A 19,331-nucleotide genomic window follows, 5' to 3' on the forward strand; every position below is an offset into this window, starting at 1 on the left:
CCTCATAAAAAAGGTTACATTGTTTTGTTGAAATCTAAAATATACAATAAAATTATTTTTGTATTCCTATTTTTACGGACATGAATTATTTTGTTATTTCTATGATCAGACAGACTGCTATGTTGACCATCACAGTTGTTAAAACTGTCATAGTACTGTTTACTGCGATAAAATGTATTGATTATACCATGACAGTAAACAAGACCATTGACCGAGGAGGTGTCAATTGGCTAAATTCTTGGTAATTTTCATGAGTGATAAGTTCAGTTTCATTTCTGTTCCTTGTTGACATTATAGCCCAACCATATTGATCATATCAATGATCAACATGATAAAAAAGCGAAAGTCGTGCAATAATCAGTTGATTATATTGGTCTTTTGAAGTTGTAGGTGGGATTAGTTATTAACAGGAATGTTAAAGATTGACTTGATTTAATCCCTGCTCAGCAAAATAGAATAAAATTGATTAACATTTACACATAAAATATTTTCTTAATTTTGCAAGGAGCTTGCTCTGTTAAAGCCCTATAACATAATTTTCAATTTTTAGGTTTATTTCCTAAATGGCCCTTGAAATTGACAGTTTCTGGAATCAATAGATCCTCCATTTTCACATGACATGATATATGTTACAAGACTGTAATGGGGGCACCCATTTACTAACACGAATTGTTCCAAATGAATTATTAGTGTGTCACCAATTAAGCATACATACCGGTACATGAGATGGACAGAAAATGACTAAACAAGCCATGCCAGTAGAGCATAGGCCTTTATGGGCCTCTTATTTTGATGTAGCTGAAAATAAAATGTATGCATCAATTTATGCCACATAAATAAGTGAATTCACTCCTATTTTTATTAAATGTTTCTGTGAAAATTAGGTTTAAGGCTTAATTGATTCTTGTTTTTCTTCAGACTGGTATTTATATTGGAAGTAGTGAAATTCAAGATGAAAAAAAATAAGGTTGTATTAATATTTGTGTTGTTTTCTTCTCAGGAGAAAGAGACATCATTTTACTGGGAGACTTCAACCTTTCACCAGATGCACAAGGTATGACATGTGATTTTGATACGCTCAAATACTACATAAAAAATGATACATGGTGTTACATGGTTGACACTTTGTCAGAAACATGTGATAAATTACGTTTACATTATTTTAGAAGAAATGCATTGACAATTTTTTTTAAATCACTGTCTGGTGTGACCTTGACATTTGCCATACTGATACTTTGAAAACTTATAAATGTCATCTGCTTGTCAAGGGGATTCTAGGAGTAAAGTTTCATAGTCCTAGGTCAAACCGTTCTCAAGTAACAATGTGCTCTTTTGTGACAGTGTATATAAATCGAACTTAAATATTGTAAGAGTTATTGTTTTTGAACCCTGAGCACTGATACTGTCTCACTAAAGAGCTAGCTTTTATAGCAACGCCGTAGAATGTCTGCCTGCAGAGTGAGAGTTCGTCAGTTCAAACTCAGACATATGTACATAACAATTTGTGTCGTCTGTAACATTTGGCGCCCAACATGGTAATAATAGGTACAACAATGTCAACATCTCTAGCACTCAGTGGTTACATGCAGTATTCTGTATTCAAGGCACTAGGTCATAATAAATGATTTCAAAGAGTTTTAAATATTGGTTGTTTAAATTGCCTGCTTTTGATGTATATGCTTTGAAACAATGCATGATGATTTGCCATTATTCAAAGCAAATTAATGAACTTGTTTGAAATGGTAGCATGCTTAAAACACATAATTGTGTGAAACATTATCGTTAATAATGAATCTGTTTGAGCAGAACTGTTATTACTTGAAAGCTTTATTTTGTGCCTGGTCAAGGCATCACATTTATTGTGGTTCATAAAGAATTTCTGAAAAGAATGCTGTTAATTTGAGAACTTTTGATTGAAACGTATAAATAGACTGAAACAATGTCATCTGATAAATTGAGTTTTGGTTATAAAATAAACCTAGATGTTTTAGATATCAAAAGATTTAGACTTATATACGTATCTTGTAGAACTAGAACCAATGATCTAGAAAGAGAAAAAGGGGGTCATAATGATATTCCAAGAAAAGAAAGATTATGTAATGTTAAAAAGAAAGATAATTCAATGTTTGTCAAAATGAACATGTTGAAAGTGAGTACCAATTTTACTTGTTTGTAATTTCTTTAATGAATTAAGATCCCAATATCTACCAGAAAAGTACTATGTAAAAATGATTTGATGCTTCTTTCAGATTTTAACGACCTTAGAAACATCGGATACCATAACTGCATAGCAGAAGGCGTGTTTACAAATATCAGTGAAGCAAACAAAAAAGGCAGCAAAACTTATGACAACATCTGGTTGGCTAAACAGACCAAACAAGTTTTTACAGGTAATCCTTTCGTGAAATGAAAAAATTGAATGAAAATAGATACTTTTCATTTTGTATTGGAAACCCCTGAAAGAACGCATTGACACAAAAGATATCATATGTATTAGTACTTGTCTTTAGCTTGTTTCCTTTTTACAGGGATGTGATTTGTCTGTGGATTCGCGGAACTTCGCGGATCTAATGGCCCCAGGGACACACACACACACCCCACCCCCCACCCCCCACCCCGAAATTATTTTAGCTGATAAAATAAAGTTATTTGGTAGCTTTCGGTTGTTGTACCAGTTTGCTTTATATTTGAAGTCAGGAAAACCCTCAAAAGAGCTTCTAAAAGGCCAGTTTTTCTTCTACGGCAGTGTGCTTTTGATCCCAAAAGCGCCCTGAGCACCCATGGCCCAAATGGTTTCAGCCCTCCAGTTGCCAGGTCAATCACATCCGATTTGAATAAAAATGGTGAAGGTATTGTTATAGCCTTGGTGTTGTTCGGGTTGTGCAAAAACTTGGCCATAACTCAAAAAAAACGTTATGATATTCAAATGAGGCATGGTACACATGTTGCCAGAGATAATATGTCCATGTACAGCAGGCGCTTACCTGTGACTTTATTAACTATCCAGTTATGCCCCTTGTATGATCGAAAACAACAATCTAGACTAGCATAGGCGTTCAGTAAAAAAAAAGACATAAAACACTGTATTATGTGAAATAAGAAAACGACATTCAATCTAGAAAAGCGATGTTCACTTCAACAAAACTTTGCATAACAAATTTGCCTTATTTGGGGATTTCACAACCAAAATGCGCAAAACCAAAGGTACTTTGATGCAATATTTTCAACAATATCGAATATAAAAGTACTTTGTTGGTGCATGCACCAACAAAGGTACTTTGCACTTTTGAGGAGCAAGAACACTTCAACAAAGCTACTTTGTTGGTGATAATGATTTTGGCAATTTCTCAGGCTTAATATTTATGTACCTACATTAAAACTTTCATATGAATGTTTGTCTGCATGGGAAATTGTAATCCTGGGACTAATGAGCCTTTCTTACAAAAATATTCAAGCTGACAAATTAATGGAAGTACATTGGTTCTACATTTAAGCATTCCTGTCCTGTTAGCACAGGTTTTCCTGTTAGCATTACAGTCTTGTGCAACATTGTACCGAGAGTTTCTTGGCATAAGTTGATGTAACTTTCTTCGTAATTGTTTTAAAATGAATAATGTTTAATCTTGAGAATTCCTGTGTCCAGGTGGCATTTAGGGGCATTAAGTTTTTTTGTTTTACTTAAGCATTATATTGGAAGCCAGGCCAATTTAATGGTTTATTTAAGCAAAATAAACAATAACAATAACATAATTATTACTAATCACTAGTGACAAGTCTTTATGAAATCTTTTCAGGCAACTGCGGCGTTATCAGGGAAGGTTTGACCAGTCCTTGGATTCCAGCCGGATGGAAATGGGGTGGGGTCGTGAGTGACCATTGTCCAATATGGGCCCAGCTATATACCGGAAAGGACTTGGACACTGGCGATATCAAAATTGGAACTGAAGCTATCAGATTTGCTCTAGGAAATGATTGATAATTTAACTGTGTTTCTTTAGGACTTTAAATGAAGTAAATGATATTATTTATATGGATGTACATTAAATTACAATTACAAAAAAAAGGGTTACAGTTAGGCTCAGTGATTCCATAAATGAATTTAATATCATGTACATAAATCATCAAATATTTGTATTGATTATGATTGATAATAATTTTTTACCAATAGTTGAGTGTATATGTATGTTAATGCACTGTTTGCTTTTATTATATTTTGCTTATAATCCAAGCAATAATGAATGTCATTTTGATGAGAATGATTTTAAAAGTTGAAGATTGAAGGCCAGTTTGCATCGTTTCATATTAATTGGTGCTTTTCATTAATTAATTTCATATTAGTAACATTTATTGAGAAGAAAAATAATCATTTTCTTAAATTTTTACATGTACATTTTTATCAGTTTCTACTTTCTTAAATTTATCATCAAGATTAGTTACTTCTGCAAGTCATAATTTTTAAATCTATCTGCAAAATGAACTAGATTTTATCCAGGTGATCTCATGGAGTAATAAAATTACATCATGTATCATTTATGAATACATGTACATACTATACATGTATGTACTAATTATACATGTAGTTTTTATGATGCTAAAATTATTCAATTACACCAATGTATTAATTCTGATTTTTACAAACAAATAATTATGAAATATTTTATCCGTTTACTTTCATTTAATTATTCTTTCTCGATAAATTTTTAGTTTTATTTTTTAAATTGAGGTATTGTTAATTGAGGTATAGTTATAATCTTGATGTCAGTTTTGGTATTTGAAAATTGACCCTAGGCTATAATTTGAAATTTGCTTCAAGTTATTTTCATAAAACTTTGAGCACATGTTACCTGAGTGAACTACATACATAAAAAGCAAGACCTCTAGCTTAGAAAGGTAAATAACTCAGACTTCATTTTTATTCTGGCAAAAAGCAATGAGTTATGCCCCTTGATCAACAAAATACAGATGAGGGTTGGCATCCAATTGCTGTCCTTTTGTTGTTCTAATGGTAAACATGTATAATTGAATACTTGTGTTATAATTGATCCATGCTTATACTGTAGATTTTTGTTATTTATTTCATTCAATGCAATTTTTATGACATCAATGCAGCCTAATATTACATTATTTAAATCAGTATGTTAGTCGCTAATGTTTTTTTATAATATAATACCATAAAAACCATGTAATATTTATTGCTTTAGAAAACACATGCGACATTTAACATACTTAACAACTGATGTGAAGATTTGATTGGATTTTGTCCACTCTTTGTAAGTGGCTGCATCAACCAACCTTGGTAAATCCCCTCCTTCTATAACTTGAGAGTAAAACGATGTGTCTACAAAGCTATGACTAGAGTAGTAGAAAGGGATATCAATGAAGGAAATGGTTATCAATGAAGGAAATGGATATCAATGAAGGAAAGGGATATTAATGAAGGAAATGGATATCAATGAAGGAAAGGGATATCAATGAGCGAAAGGGATATCAGTGAATGAAAGGGATATCAATGATGGAAGGGGATATTAATGAGGGAAAGGGATATCAGTGAATGAAAGGGATATCAATGATGGAAGGGGATATCAGTGAATGAAAGGGTATCAATGAGGGAAAGGGATATTAATGAGGGAAATGGATATCAATGAAGGAAAGGGATATCAATGAAGGAAAGGGATATCAATGAGGGAAGGTTAAAAAAGAACGATTTCAGAAATGAATGCATTGAAATGTTTGTCCATGGCCTTAACATCTGACTGCAATTTTTTTGGATGATCCTTAAACTTCCTTTTAACAGGATCAAGCTTTGCTCACTATTTATTTTTGTTAAAATTTTATCATTTTCTCCTTTTTAACCAGCTTTTAGTCTTTAAAAGTAAATTATTTTAAAGATAATCATGAAAAACAATGTTTTGCTTTACAAATATAGTTTCATCTCAGTTATTTGGCTAAATGAATTATGCTGCTAAATTTGTTAAGCTTAATAAGATTGTTTGAAATTGAGACACATGCTTTACATCAGATTATTGTCATGATTTGGTCTAAACATATTTACTTCATGAAAATGTACAACTGACAAAATATATTTCATTCAAAATGTCTAAGACTTTTATCCGAAATTAAAAGTTATAAAGGTCATCTTTGCATGGTTTATTTTACAGGTAGGAACATTCAAATAAAATCACATCAACTTGATTTCATTTCAGTTACAAACGCCTAGATCTGAAACACTGTTCATGGTGTCGATGATAAAAATCGAGGTGATGTTCAGTTTTTCTTTCTGCCAAAATGTCAAAGGATTCATGTATGTGATCATTCTTTCATCCATAATCATCACACAGTTCATACATATATCTCATTGTGTATCAATGTTCATTGAATTTTGTTTATGCTTGGTAACAAAAAATAAAAAAATAAAAGCAGATGGTTTTGGTTTTCAAAGATGTTTCTTTATTAGAGTGTATCCAGGTCTGCCCGCGTCTTATTGGCTGCAATACGAGGGGGCGACTTATGCAAAGTGCTTGCCTTAAATTTCCAGCCTTCCCCCATTTGTAACATCAAAGTGATATTAACTTCGCCAACAATTTTAGCCAATTGTAAATTTGCGAGTACTTTGCCTCTGATCCAGCAGTCAAAACATTGCAATTACCGTATCCATTTATAAATGGTAATCCTCTCATCCAATATTTGGGTCTATCAGCCAATTATCAAATCATAGCCAGTAGGCTGAGCTATTGAACGTCAACCAACCAGAAGTTACATAGAGAAGACCCTGATCAAATGATAAGATTGTTGAAATGCAATAGAAAAAAAAAATTATGGCTTGATAAGATTGACATCATATAGAAGTGAATGCATTACCAAGTCAAACGCCAAATATTTTCACATGAAATATATGCATTTGTTATCTATGACAATGAAATACACAGACTAATGCCTATCAATTTGGCTTTAAAATATTTGTCTAGTAATGTCCATTGGGGATTGGTGAAATGAATGAGTATTGTGAATATTTGATCTTTAAATGAAATCCCTTTTTACGATTTGAGTTATGGAGTAGATATATAAATGGTTTTCTCCCACCTCAGATAAGTAGATCCAATAATTTAACCATGCTAGATATTCTTATCTTGCCCACTGGTGAAGATAAAATGCCCGTATGGAACTCCTTTTAAATGGTTACCACATTGCAATTACCTCCCTTGTTGAAGACTGTCGTCAGTAGCATCAAGGAAATCTTGTCTTATGGTAATATTTAGAACGCATATTAATTATTTCTCGCTTCAAATGTCACCATAAAACAGTTTTCACGCACTATTCAAGAAATAATGCTTCATTCTCCTTAGAACTATTTGAAAAGACTGATTTGACTATTAACATTAACTGGATCACTCTGCGCATATCCATGACAACCACGTGCTATCGCATATCCATGCGCAATTATTTTCACAAAGCACAAAAGAGTTCCAGCAAAAAAATACATTTCTACTTAATTTTGTTTAACTGAGGTGGGAGAAAAAGCATCTACCAGAGCCACTCGTGTAAGATAGGTTCATCCCGACCCTACGCTCGGGTCGGAAATGAACCTATCTTACACTCTCGGCCATGGAAGATACTTATAATCTGACCTTTGAGACCACTTAATGTGACCTTGAGTTATGTTGCCATATTAAGCACTTTGCATGTTAGCTTTGGGCAACATTTATGATACAAATAGATTTTCAACTTTGTGGAAAATTGGCCCAATTCAAAGTTGACTGAAAAGTATGATTTTTTTTAATACACCAAAAATATGAAAACAAGTAAAAAATGGTCAAAATTGTATGTGCATGTTAAAGAATAGCATACATCGATGAAGGGTTTAAAAATATTGTCAAAAATAGGCAAGCTAAAATTGTTCAAATTGAAACTTTGTTGCTTTGCTCCAATTCGGTTTATACTAATTTAATTTAGCTCGATTGAGACGAAAGCTGATAGCTTATAAGATGCTTGAGTCCGTTTCCTGGGCAGAAACCAGTACTGTGTCCTTTTTGAGAGGCCATGAGAAAGTACCCCTAGTGGGGATCGAACCCACAACCTCTTGGATGAGAGGCGGACACCTGTACCACTAGACCACTCTCACCCCTTTGCTCCAATTCATGGGATAAAGCTAGAAAGTACCAAGTGACATTAAACCCCATGTTTTGTTAGGTTATGAAGTTAACCATCATTCCTTTGAAGTCTCATGAGTGCAGGTCTAAGAGCTACATTTTACCAAGTCAAGGGCCATTTCTTTGGTCAGACCGAGTAAAATGACACACAATTTGCAGGTGCAGAACTGCCAAAAAAATCCTATGAAATTTCATGAGTTAAGGTGCCATGCAATATTTTTGAAGTTACTTTGTTAGAAAAATACGCCCATCAATAATTTCTTGGATTCTAAGACAACTTACTGTCACATGGTGAAGATCAGATGATAACTGTTCAAATTAGACAGTGGACAAAGCAAAAATGGCAAATTTTGACCAATTCAAGGGCCATAATCCTGAAGAGCCTGGCTGGTTATAGAACTTTGCCAAGAATATATACCAACAAACATTTATAGTAGCAAGTTTGGTGAAATTCGGATAAAAACTGTTCAAGTTTGAGAGTAGACACAGCTAAAATGGCCAATTTTGATAAATTCAGGGGGCCATAACTCTGGAGTGCCTAAAGCGATTAGGCTGGTTATTGAACTTGACCTAGATATTTCACCAACAAACACTTTCATGACGTTTGGTGGAAATTGGATGAGAAATGATCAAGTTAGAGAGCGGACAAAGCTAAAATGGCCAATTTTGACAAATTCAGGGGGCCATAACTCTGGAGTGCCTAAAGCGATTTGGCTGGTTATCGAACTTGACCTAGATATTTCACCAACAAACACTTTCATGAAGTTTGGTGGAAATTGGATGAGAAATGTTCAAGTTAGAGAGCGGACAACATTGTGGAGAAGCCCGCCCGCCCGCCGCCCGCCCGCCATGGGTGTTCCCATAATACGGCCATCGTAAGATGGGCGTATAATAAAAATTATAGCCCTTAGATATAATAAATTAGAATTAACTTAATAACTAAACATTTTGTTTCATATTAACATTATCACTCATGTAAGGATTCAAAACAACGAGAAGTTCATGTTTTTATTTACAAAAACATAAATAACATTTTCATTCAATTCCAATTTCACTCTCAGCTTACAATTGAAAGTTAAACATCCATATTACTGTTGTTGGCAGATTCATATATATTTATCTAATGACAGAATATTAAAAGCACTTAATTGCTTTACTTTTGAAGAAGAGCAAAAATTAATTCAATGATAGTTATGCTTTGTTATCTCAAATTTTTGATGCTCCATAAAGTCTGATCACAGTCGCACCAATTATTTTTTCTTCTTAAAGCTGCAGATTGACCAATTTGACAACTATATTTTTTTGTCTTTGAATGAGCCAATTTTTACACACATGTTTCGCAGTGATTAACGCTTTAAGGCAAAAATGACTTTTTCAGCAATTGACCAAATATTGAGATTTGTTCTTTTGTGAGTTATCTATTATTTCTGAGTTTAAACCATTGATGCCCAAATCAGCCGATTCTGAGACTTAAAATAAGAAGTTTCAAAACTGACAATCTGTGAGCGTTAATCTTTAAAGACATTCCCCCCAAATAATTTTTTCTCAACAAATTAATGCACTCTTTCTGGTAGCCTTTCGAAGGACACCACCAATGACGAATAACGGAAATGATGAAAAACGATGGTGAGAGTCTATGACTGTGTATGAATATCACTTCTTCATGAAGAAAATAAATAGATTAAGCATATTTTTATTTTTTAAGATGGTCATTTCTATTCTTGAAGATGACGAAATCACATGAGTACAGTTAGCACAAAACAAGGTTTACACTTTCACAAGGTCTATTTCTTTCTGGCCGCTTTTTCTTCCTGAAACTTGTAATGCAGCTCCGCTGTGTCTGTACGAGAGATGAATTCCCAACCAGTCTCCTTCATGTGGTATACTGAAATAACATTTTATGACAACAATGATTATCTGTAAGAAAATAATGAAGCATTCATCAATTGAAAGTAAATTGTTATATTATATAATAGGGTTAAAGGCACTGTTTTGATCCAGGAGGTTATATTCATCTCAGGTGGATTTTTGTCCAATTCTGTTTTCACGAGGGGCTTGCCAAGTGAGCTCAAAATCTGAGTCAATATGACTTTTAAGATCAAAACGCGGTACTAATGACCCTTTTATTACATATAATACTAAAAGACACATGTTTTCATAATAAATGTCATTTTAATGACACATTATTTTGTTTTATGATGTCGTTTTACATTGCTTAATTATAAGTGTTACGATATAACGTCAGCAACGTTTGGTTGTCCAGTTAGCGCACTCGCTTCTCACCTAGGCAACCCGGTTTGTTTCCAGGCTAAGGCGCATGTGAGTTTGGTTTGTGGTCACCAAACGGGACAAGTGGGTTTCCTCCGAGTACTCCCACTTCCCCCTTAACACAAGACCACACTCTTGCGTAAAATCATGCCATTGAGAGTGATTAATATAATGTTGTAATTACCCGTTTCACAATCGTTGTAAAATAAATAAGTTTAAGCTCAAGTGACCCAAATTCTACCAAGTCAATCAAACTTACGGTTGACAACACCACCACTGTATGCGTCCCTGAATGTAGCATGGTAGATTGCCCGCTGTCCGAGATCCAGTGCCTCTTGGACTCCCAGATCCCAGCGATACCCTGAGTCTAGAACACCATAGGCGTACACGGAACCGGAGCCGACAGAGAACAGGTTATTTGTGAGGCGTTCGCCATCGCTGTCAACGTAATACAAGCCTGGACCCTGAATATTTGAAAGAAAGAATTCATTACGGAAGGTACCATAATTATTTTGCCTCAATACAGATGATTTGAAATTATATTACCGGTATGTGACCACACATGCATCTCAAAATGGGGGTGAGAGTTGTCTAAACTTTTCAGAGACCATATCCATCTCTTCACTCAAGAGGCCATGCAAGGGTTTTGAGCAAAAATTTGAGAAAAGGCCAAGCCTGTCTATTTGAGAAATTTTAGCTGCTTGGATCATGACTTTGGGAAGAGTTGAACCAAACTTCAAGCGACCTTGTTCATCCTCTTGCATTCATCCTCTTGCGTTCTAAACATGGTCTTTGAGTTAAGATAAATTTGAAACAAAAATTGTTTGGGAAATATCATATCGTAAATTTCGGACATTTTGTAATGTCTGCCCTTAATTTAAAGGATGTTAAAACTTCCTTCCATGGATTTGAGAATGATTCTCATGGTGTTTGACTCAAAATGGACACCAGATTTCTACCAAGGATACTTGAGACTTGAGAGTTATTCACTTCAGCATATAACAACAATGGTTATTCAATATAACATCCAAATCCATGTGACAATTTATTAATACTTGGGTAATGGAACATAATATGGTTCAAGTTTCATTAACTTATAGTTATACTTTCATAGCATGTTAGTCTCAAGATAAAATAAGAATAGAGTTTCTTAAATGGAAAGTATACTGTCTCATACAGACATCCCAAAGATGCCAGTCCACCAGATATGACTGATAAATTTGGTCCGGGTTCGAGACTTTTTCTTAAAAGACGATCTAGATAACCGGCATATTTTGGCATTACTCAATGGCGAAGTAATGAAATGCAATTTGATCAACAGTACACTTTTTTTAATCTTTACATGCCTTTCTGGTTTGAAGTCGAATCTAAACCCTTCTCAGACAGTCTTGTGTTCGTTCCCTTATTAAAACTGTTTCAGTATGAGTACAATGTACACCTCACTAACTCGGACATGATAGTAGTATATGTTTGCGGCAATCTTCCAACTTGCATGTCTGGCTAACTGGCAGTATTTTTTACAATTCCAGGAAGCTTGCTCTTAGTATAATTTTTGAAACTTTTAACTTACTTTTTTGTCCCAGCCAGCAATCATTGTTCCCTGAAAACACAACAATGATATTGATATTTATGTGTCATGAGATATTTCATATGTAATGGGACCTAACAATCAAATGAAGAACAAAATATTATTCAATACTTCGCAAATTCAATCTTTTGTATACAGTAAAAAACCAGGGCCCAGTTTCAGTAAAAAAAGTCAGTTATTATTACTAGTAATTCCCCAAGTCTGTTTACAATACAATAATCAGGGATGCCAACACACATTTGTAAAAAATAGAGGAAACCAATACAAAATAGGAGTATGTCCATCACACTATCGTATTATATCATGTATGGGACGCTGGCATAGATAGGACGCAGGCAAAAAAATAGTTGAGAAAACGGGTAAAAACCCTTAATATATAAGATAGGACGCAGCGGAAAAATGTCAAAATCGGAGCCGAAAAATTGAGGTTGGTAAAGTATTTATAACATATATTGAAGTAAAAAACAAACAAAAAAATTGTATATAAGGCATATTTCGATAACTGTCTTGTGTATTTCGATAATTATCGTCGTATTTCGGTAATTGATATATGCCTTGACATTTTGAAAACATTCGCGCATATTATAAGACTTATACAAATGCCTTAATAGTCCCGAAACGCCTTCTGACTGACAGTCAACCGTTGCAATAGTCCAGGGCTCTCACTAGGCTGAAATTTTTGGGAGAAGTGACTTCTCCCTTCAGTCAATTTAGAGAGAAGTGGGGAGACTTTAGGGAGAAGTGATACTTTTCGTAACACTTGATACAAAAACTATGCCATAACACACACCTAAGTTTATATTCACATTCAAATTAATTGCTATAACTATCTAAAATGTTCACAAATAATGTATAATTTTTGGTTCAGCAAAAGTGTATTTGTCAATGTCACATAGTTTATCTCCAAATAGAATCTAAAACGAATCAAAATCCAAGACAGCTAAGGATTTGAAACAATCAAAATGACCTTAAAAATGAACTGTCAATATAGTATGGGGATGAATCTTATTTTGGTACGTTCGGGATGGGTACGAATGTCACATTCAGCTATGCTGTTATATATTTGTCTCTGGCTAAATTATATTCAATATGCTGACATTTAAGAATCAAATGACATTTAAATCACTGTTCTTGATGAAAATTTCACCAATACATAATGGGAGGTTGAGAAATTAACTCAGAAAATTGTTGTGACAAAATGGCGATCTCGCTGATAATTTGAAGTCATAAACAGGAGAAAAACACTGTAAGTAAACACTAACATAAATAAAAAGAAGAAGATATTTTTGTGTTTACAAATCATTTTTTATCATTTCATTTTAACATGTCACTAAAACCAATCAAATATTCGTCGATACGTCATGTTATTGATATTCTTAGCGCCACCTTGCCGATGACCCGAGATGGCTATGACCGTCTGCTTCAAAAGCAACAATGTTTAAAATGTCTTGCATTGTTTGTTCAATACATATATCAATTACTTTTTAACTTCTTTAATGCTTGACAAGATTTTTCATAATTATGTCACCTTTTCAATCTGATTAAAACGAACTTATATCATTTGATCAGGGACTTCTCAATGTACATTCTGATTGGTTGACCAACAATAGCTCCGCCTACTGGCGATGTTTTGGTAATTGGATGACACGGCACAATTATCGGATTAGGAGATTATCTAATTTTATGAATGGCTAACTGCGGTGTTTTGACTAGTGTGACAGTGGCCAAATACTCGCTGACTGACAGATTTACAATGTGCTAATTTTTCGGCGAAGTCAATGTCGCTTTGATGATACAAATGAGCGAAGTCTGGGAATTTTAGGCGACCACTTTGCCCAAGTCGCCCCCTCGCGAGAGCCCTGTAGTCCCTACATGCCTTTTGAATGACAGTCAACCGTTGCAACCGCAGCAAAATTGTAATATTGTCAAAACTGATGATTGTTTTGATAAGGCTTGTCTATATACAAATAGCGATTTTCTGGGTAGATTTTAATTTTTAAGTTTTGTGGCCAAAAGAGGAAATCAGTTGAAAAGAGGAATATTGGCATCCATGAATAATAGAGTAATAGGCCTTGCTGTTCATGTTCATATTGTCCCTTGCAACATGTGTACAAAGTTTCATCTGAATATCTTGAACCAGTTTTGGTTATGGACAATGATTTAACATCCCACCAATGCCAACACCAACTTTTATCTTTCAAACAAACTGACAAGCAAAAGAGCAGTAAACTCACCATGGACAAGCCCATTCCCTTGTAGTTGTAGACCATGTTAGCCAGGAGTTTCGAGGCTGCTGCCACAGATATCCTCTCCTTGTTTCGTAACTCATAGATTCTGAAAAGTGAAAATAAACATTACTATTGCCAAATGTTTACATTTAAAAGCTATCAAGAGCTATCACTACACACAAGTATATTCCCTTTTCATCCTCTGATTTTGGATAAAAATCAGAAGTAAATTTTAAAAAAGACATTCGGAACTATAATTAAGTCACATGAGCAAATATAATTTTCCTTTTTTCTGATGTTATGGCTTAACCTTAATATGATGTGATAATGATAAGTAATAATGATTCGGACTTGCAGCTTCAAAATGTTGCACGCACACTAAAATAAACGAAAAAGTCAGATTAAAAATGATAACAGCAATTAACTGTAACCATTATAAACGTTTTACATTGTAATTCAAACAAAATTAATTTTAACAGATTTTGAACAAATTTCTGCGGCATTTCTCAGAGTTATCTCCTCCAAAGAACGCTGCTATGGTAATTTTTCTGCCGACTGATCAGATGCTAGAGGCCTAAAATGCATTGTTTTTGTCGCTAAGCGAAAAATCTGTGGAGGGAAACGGAAACTGGGTCTAACACTTTGAGTGTACTGTGTACTAAACTTGTACAGTTTAGGAAGGACTTTTTCCCAGAACAGTCAGGTATATTTATCTTTATCAGTACATTTTATCCCTTATTTTATATAAACTTCCCCTATCAAAACCTGACTATCTTACTGTGCTACGACTCTCTTTCAGTATGAATGTCAGCAGGCCGTCGGGGCATTGTGCCCAGTAAATCTTTCTCTACACACAATCTCTAATTTCACATCAACTTCCCATCATGACGCGGCTATGTTACCATACCTGCACTGTTTAGCAAGCACTCTCTCCCAGTAAGAACAGTCAGCTGCTCCTCCAGCCATTGTGCCCAGAAGGTATGGATTGATCTCTATGACTTTCTTTACCGTCTGAGATGCTGAAATAATATAGCAGAACTTGTGTGAATTCTCTGAACTTTCTAAAAAACTGATTAGCAATTGTTCATTTTTATTTTTATTTGAAAATACATGTTCAAATGATTTGAAATCTAAAAATAAATGTAGATTAAAAAGAAGATTTTTTTCTTTTCAAATAAAACAACTACAGGTAATGATAATTTACACAAAGTCCTTGTCAGCTCAGTGGTTGAAATTAGTACAAGCCCGCAAACCATGCACTGGTAATCAAAATGCTTTTCAAGCTTGCTCAGTTACTACATTTTATATTCAGTGCTTGTTGACAACTTTTAAGCGAAGCACTAGCTTTAGAATATCATTTTGTTCCTTTTTATTTTCTCTCTTATTTTCATGACTTGTTCCCTCAACTCTTTAATTTCAATGAATGTCAGCATTTTGAATTCAAATAATTATTAAACATCTACAGCCATTTTAAGTTCATGTTAATTGGTCTTTAAGGCAACAATAAATCTTAAAATGGTTCTATAGCTTTATAATAACATAATTCATAAAGCAAATAAGAAATCAGTTAGAAGCAAATCTTAGTGCCACCAACTATTTAAGAATTGAGATAACCATTCAGAGCTCTCGGATGTATGCCGATACATCAGTTGAAGTTGTTTGTAAATTTTTTAATTATATCATTATTGAAAAGTAGTGTTTTAGACTTGCATTTATTGATCTAAGTTTAAATTGATTGCCAGTGAAGTGTATTATTGCAAACATTAAGTCATAAAGTTTAACTGCTAAATAAAATTACTACGCGATCTACTTGCAGCGGACTTAAACATACTGCTTTTTGAGTATGAAAATCGTCCAAATACATCCGAGGTTGCTTTCGATAAAAATGGCCGATGAGTTCCGAATGTTGAGATAACATGTTTTTTAAACATGGCATTTTTTTTATAAATTACCAATGTAAGGTCCAGCAGTAGCCCTTGAGTCAACGGCCACCACAACACCATGTTGAAACTTGAAGGCCAGGGTGGTTGTACCATGGTCAAAGTGTATCTTCACCTTACTGTCTGACTGTTGAAAGTGTTGGAGATTCTCAACTGGCTGGAAATAGAATATATCAATTAATTGAGGACTAGTTAATCCAACCTTGATTTAACTTAAAGTGAATTCACAATTCTTCGTGGCTAGATATCATCTGATCCAGCATACACTGATCAGCTTCACCTGCTGATGGAAATCAGTCATAAGGTTAGAATTGAGGTAAGAATTTTTTCATCTTACTGGCTCACATCTACACATAAAGCTTAAGAGTGCATGCCAGGTCCAGTTGCAACAATCCTGTTTGACTGCACAAAAATTCCTTCTAACAACTGTGAGTTAGTAAATAAACAGTACAATTGTAGTGTTGTTATAGAAACTTGCAAAAATTAGATTAGGTTTTGCTTGTTGAGCTACTGCATCTTAGAGATAGTCAGATAGCTTCTTTCTTCATGCCAGGTATGCAGTAGACTTATTGAGAAAATCTTCAAGATTTGAACTCATATCCGTACATACCTCTCAATCCAAAATATGCAAATCTTCATAACTTGTAATTGATAAGAATTGTATGAAATATTAAAAATTCTAATATATATATGTAAAAATAAATGGACTGCAGAGAATTTGTTTTGTTTATTTTGCGCATCAAAAAGTACTAGAACACTTTTTTAATAATTCTTTGACCAAGAGATCAACCTAGGGACCCAATTGCTTGAGTCGGCCCAGTACCAGAAAGGCACAATCCATAAAGGCCTAGTCCAGAAAGGCTCACTACGAAATAAAAGAAATCACCTATATTGTATTGGAGTGGGTTGACTTTATTAGGATAAGTGGTGTGTGCCTTAAATGAGATGATAAAAATTTATTAATATCCATTATTATTGTTCTTGTTTTTCACTTGATATTTCGAGGCTGCTTTCGTTCAGAAGACGAAGTGTTATCAATATATATTAATAAAATTTATGTTTATCTTTATTGATATACTCAAAATTGATTTAAATGTACAGTAATAGTATAAATAAGAATTGTTTTCCAGAGTAAATTATTGTTCACTGGTCAGATAAAGTTTAAAGCAACATCAACATCAGTTATCCAGTTAGAATTTAGCCTAGCTATAATAATGAGCGATCAGGGATACTTTTTTTTATTATTTTGACATTTCTTATGTATCCCTGTAACGCTACAACTCTCTACCATTTAACAACGGGCGAAATGATATACTGAAATAATATGCATTGATGTTGAAAAATAATGACAAAGTTGTTCAATTTTTATCCGACAGTGATCTGAACTGGATTAAATTTGTCATTAGAGTTGTTATTTTCACATTAATATATTATGGGTCACAAATACCGTTATACATGTACAAAACCAGTCAGATTTGTCCCAGATTTACCGATATCGGGATACTTGATAAACTATCGACACTTGTAAGTGTTTTATGATAACTTAACATGTTTTTTTGGGCATACTGACATAACTTAATATGTGTTTAATAGTAGGCAATAATATTTTCGTAGAAATTTGAATTTATAACGGAGATAATTTCAAAATTGTGGCCGCGAGGATTCTCTGCGCAAGGACCGCTTGCTACTTTTTGCTGGGATGGTGGATGTCACGAGTCTGCCATATTAAATAAAACGTCAAAAGACTCGTTGAGAGCCATTTAGGTGGACTAGAATTTAGCCTTTCTGTTAGTGGTAATTGGCCTCTCTGTTACTGAGCCTTTCAGAAAGAGTGACTTTCTGGTCTGCATTCGAAGATCGACTTTCGAAAACTGAAGGACAATTACAGGGTAACTAAATTTACCAATTTCTACCTGCACCGGCTTTCCCCACCCACCCATAGAACCGCAGTGATTTGCAGTTTGTTAATGTCGAGCTCAATAGAAAACTAAAAACTCACGTCATAGTTGTATGGCATAGAAAACTGATTCGACCCTACTTGTACATCTCTGATTAGTTCGTTAGGGTTTGGATTTCTGTTAAAAGAAAAAAGACCGGGTCGAATCGACTGATCATTGAATCCGCAAACTTCAGCTAGCGCCATCTTTTCTGTAACGAAATGAATAAACTCATCGTTTTGATTGGTTTAAAAAATGCTGGGATTAAATCAAGCTGCCGGTAGCCAATATCTTTTACCCAAAATGGTTCCCGGTTGAAAGTTGTAAACACGGCGGAACAATGAAAGAAATAATTGTTCCTATTGTGTCTTTCTTGGCCTCATTTTTCTTAGTTATTCTATTCATTGCCTTAGGTAAGTGCCGATTGTTTAATTTTTCAATGTTTTCCTGTCACAGTTAGTGGATCTTCCTTTTAAAGCAAATATTAAAGTTATGATTGCTCATCCCGCAGACACTTCGTCCCATTTCACTTTCAGTCGAAATACCACGCATAGATAACCTCCCTTTACATTAAAGTACGAAACTGAAATCACTGCGTTTTATGTAATAGTAAGAAAGTAGATATTAATTAAATTTTATTGAATAATAATAGTCACAGGGACAACCTGCTTCTTAATTCTTCTAACTAGTCTAGAATACCGTCTCCATGGCCTTGTGCCAGTACTAGTGGATAAGTGTCCGCCTACTGAGTGAGGTTCGAGGGTTTGAACCCTAGCTGCATCATACCAAAATACATTAAAGTTGGCACAAGTAGCTCCCCTGTCTGGCGCTTGGCATTTAAAGGGTAGTGCTTGGAAAAATGGTGTACTCAGTCCTGGTTTAACCCTAGTCTAAAATAATAGACGTGTTATACGGGATTCTTCAAATCACTTTGAAGGATTTGCCATATCAAAAATCTGTCAACGTACAATTATTTGGACTAATTTAACCCAGGAAAGTTGTACCCTGTGTATCGGTGCTTTACACCAAGCACGTAAAAGAACCAAGGGGTCTCCTAAAAAAGAGCTAGGGTATAGCACCCAGACTTCCTTGTATCCCACTAACTGTCCCTTCAGTGTGCTGTCCCTTCAGCAAAATCAAAGGATCTGTTGGAAATAAGTGCTTGCACTTTCACGCTCACTTGACTGTAAGGTCTAAACTAAAGAAATACATACATATAACTG

The 19,331-nt window shown here is 34.4% G+C and overlaps 2 protein-coding genes across 6 annotated transcripts in view; one reads left to right on the top strand and one right to left on the bottom strand.

Annotated features, from left to right (window-relative positions):
• Positions 1-6,419, top strand: part of LOC128242738 (endonuclease/exonuclease/phosphatase family domain-containing protein 1-like) — a 32,242-nt gene extending 25,823 nt beyond the window's left edge. For all 5 annotated transcript variants that reach the window (XM_052960008.1, XM_052960010.1, XM_052960011.1 and 2 more), the window contains exons 7-9: positions 1,001-1,054; positions 2,250-2,390; positions 3,795-6,419. In XM_052960008.1, coding sequence (XP_052815968.1) covers positions 1,001-1,054; positions 2,250-2,390; positions 3,795-3,976 — 377 coding nt within the window. In that variant the 3' untranslated portion in view covers positions 3,977-6,419. The remainder of the gene's footprint in view (positions 1-1,000; positions 1,055-2,249; positions 2,391-3,794) is intronic.
• Positions 6,420-9,141: 2,722 nt separating this feature from the next.
• LOC128242159 (proteasome subunit beta type-5-like) lies at positions 9,142-18,330 on the bottom strand. Its single transcript, XM_052959225.1, has 7 exons — positions 18,171-18,330; positions 16,184-16,328; positions 15,139-15,250; positions 14,238-14,337; positions 11,986-12,015; positions 10,675-10,879; positions 9,142-10,032 (listed from the first exon to the last, which is right to left on the bottom strand). Exons 1-7 carry the CDS (start codon positions 18,312-18,314, stop codon positions 9,932-9,934), a joined length of 837 nt encoding a protein of 278 aa, XP_052815185.1. The 5' UTR covers positions 18,315-18,330; the 3' UTR covers positions 9,142-9,931.
• Positions 18,331-19,331: the final 1,001 nt, after the last annotated feature.

This window comes from Mya arenaria, chromosome 8, assembly GCF_026914265.1.
Source record: "Mya arenaria isolate MELC-2E11 chromosome 8, ASM2691426v1".
NCBI lineage: Eukaryota > Metazoa > Mollusca > Bivalvia > Myida > Myidae > Mya > Mya arenaria.

Bases quoted from the DNA above. Each gene is read 5' to 3' on its own strand.
- LOC128242159 (XM_052959225.1), bottom strand. From the start codon at position 18,314: ATGGCGCTAGCTGAAGTTTGCGGATTCAATGATCAGTCGATTCGACCC. The intron at 16,329-18,170 runs GTGAGTTTTTAG...TTCTATTTCCAG, and splicing joins CTATGCCATACAACTATGAC to CCAGTTGAGAATCTCCAACA. The intron at 10,880-11,985 runs GTAAGTTAAAAG...TCAAATATTCAG, and splicing joins TTGCTGGCTGGGACAAAAAA to GGTCCAGGCTTGTATTACGT.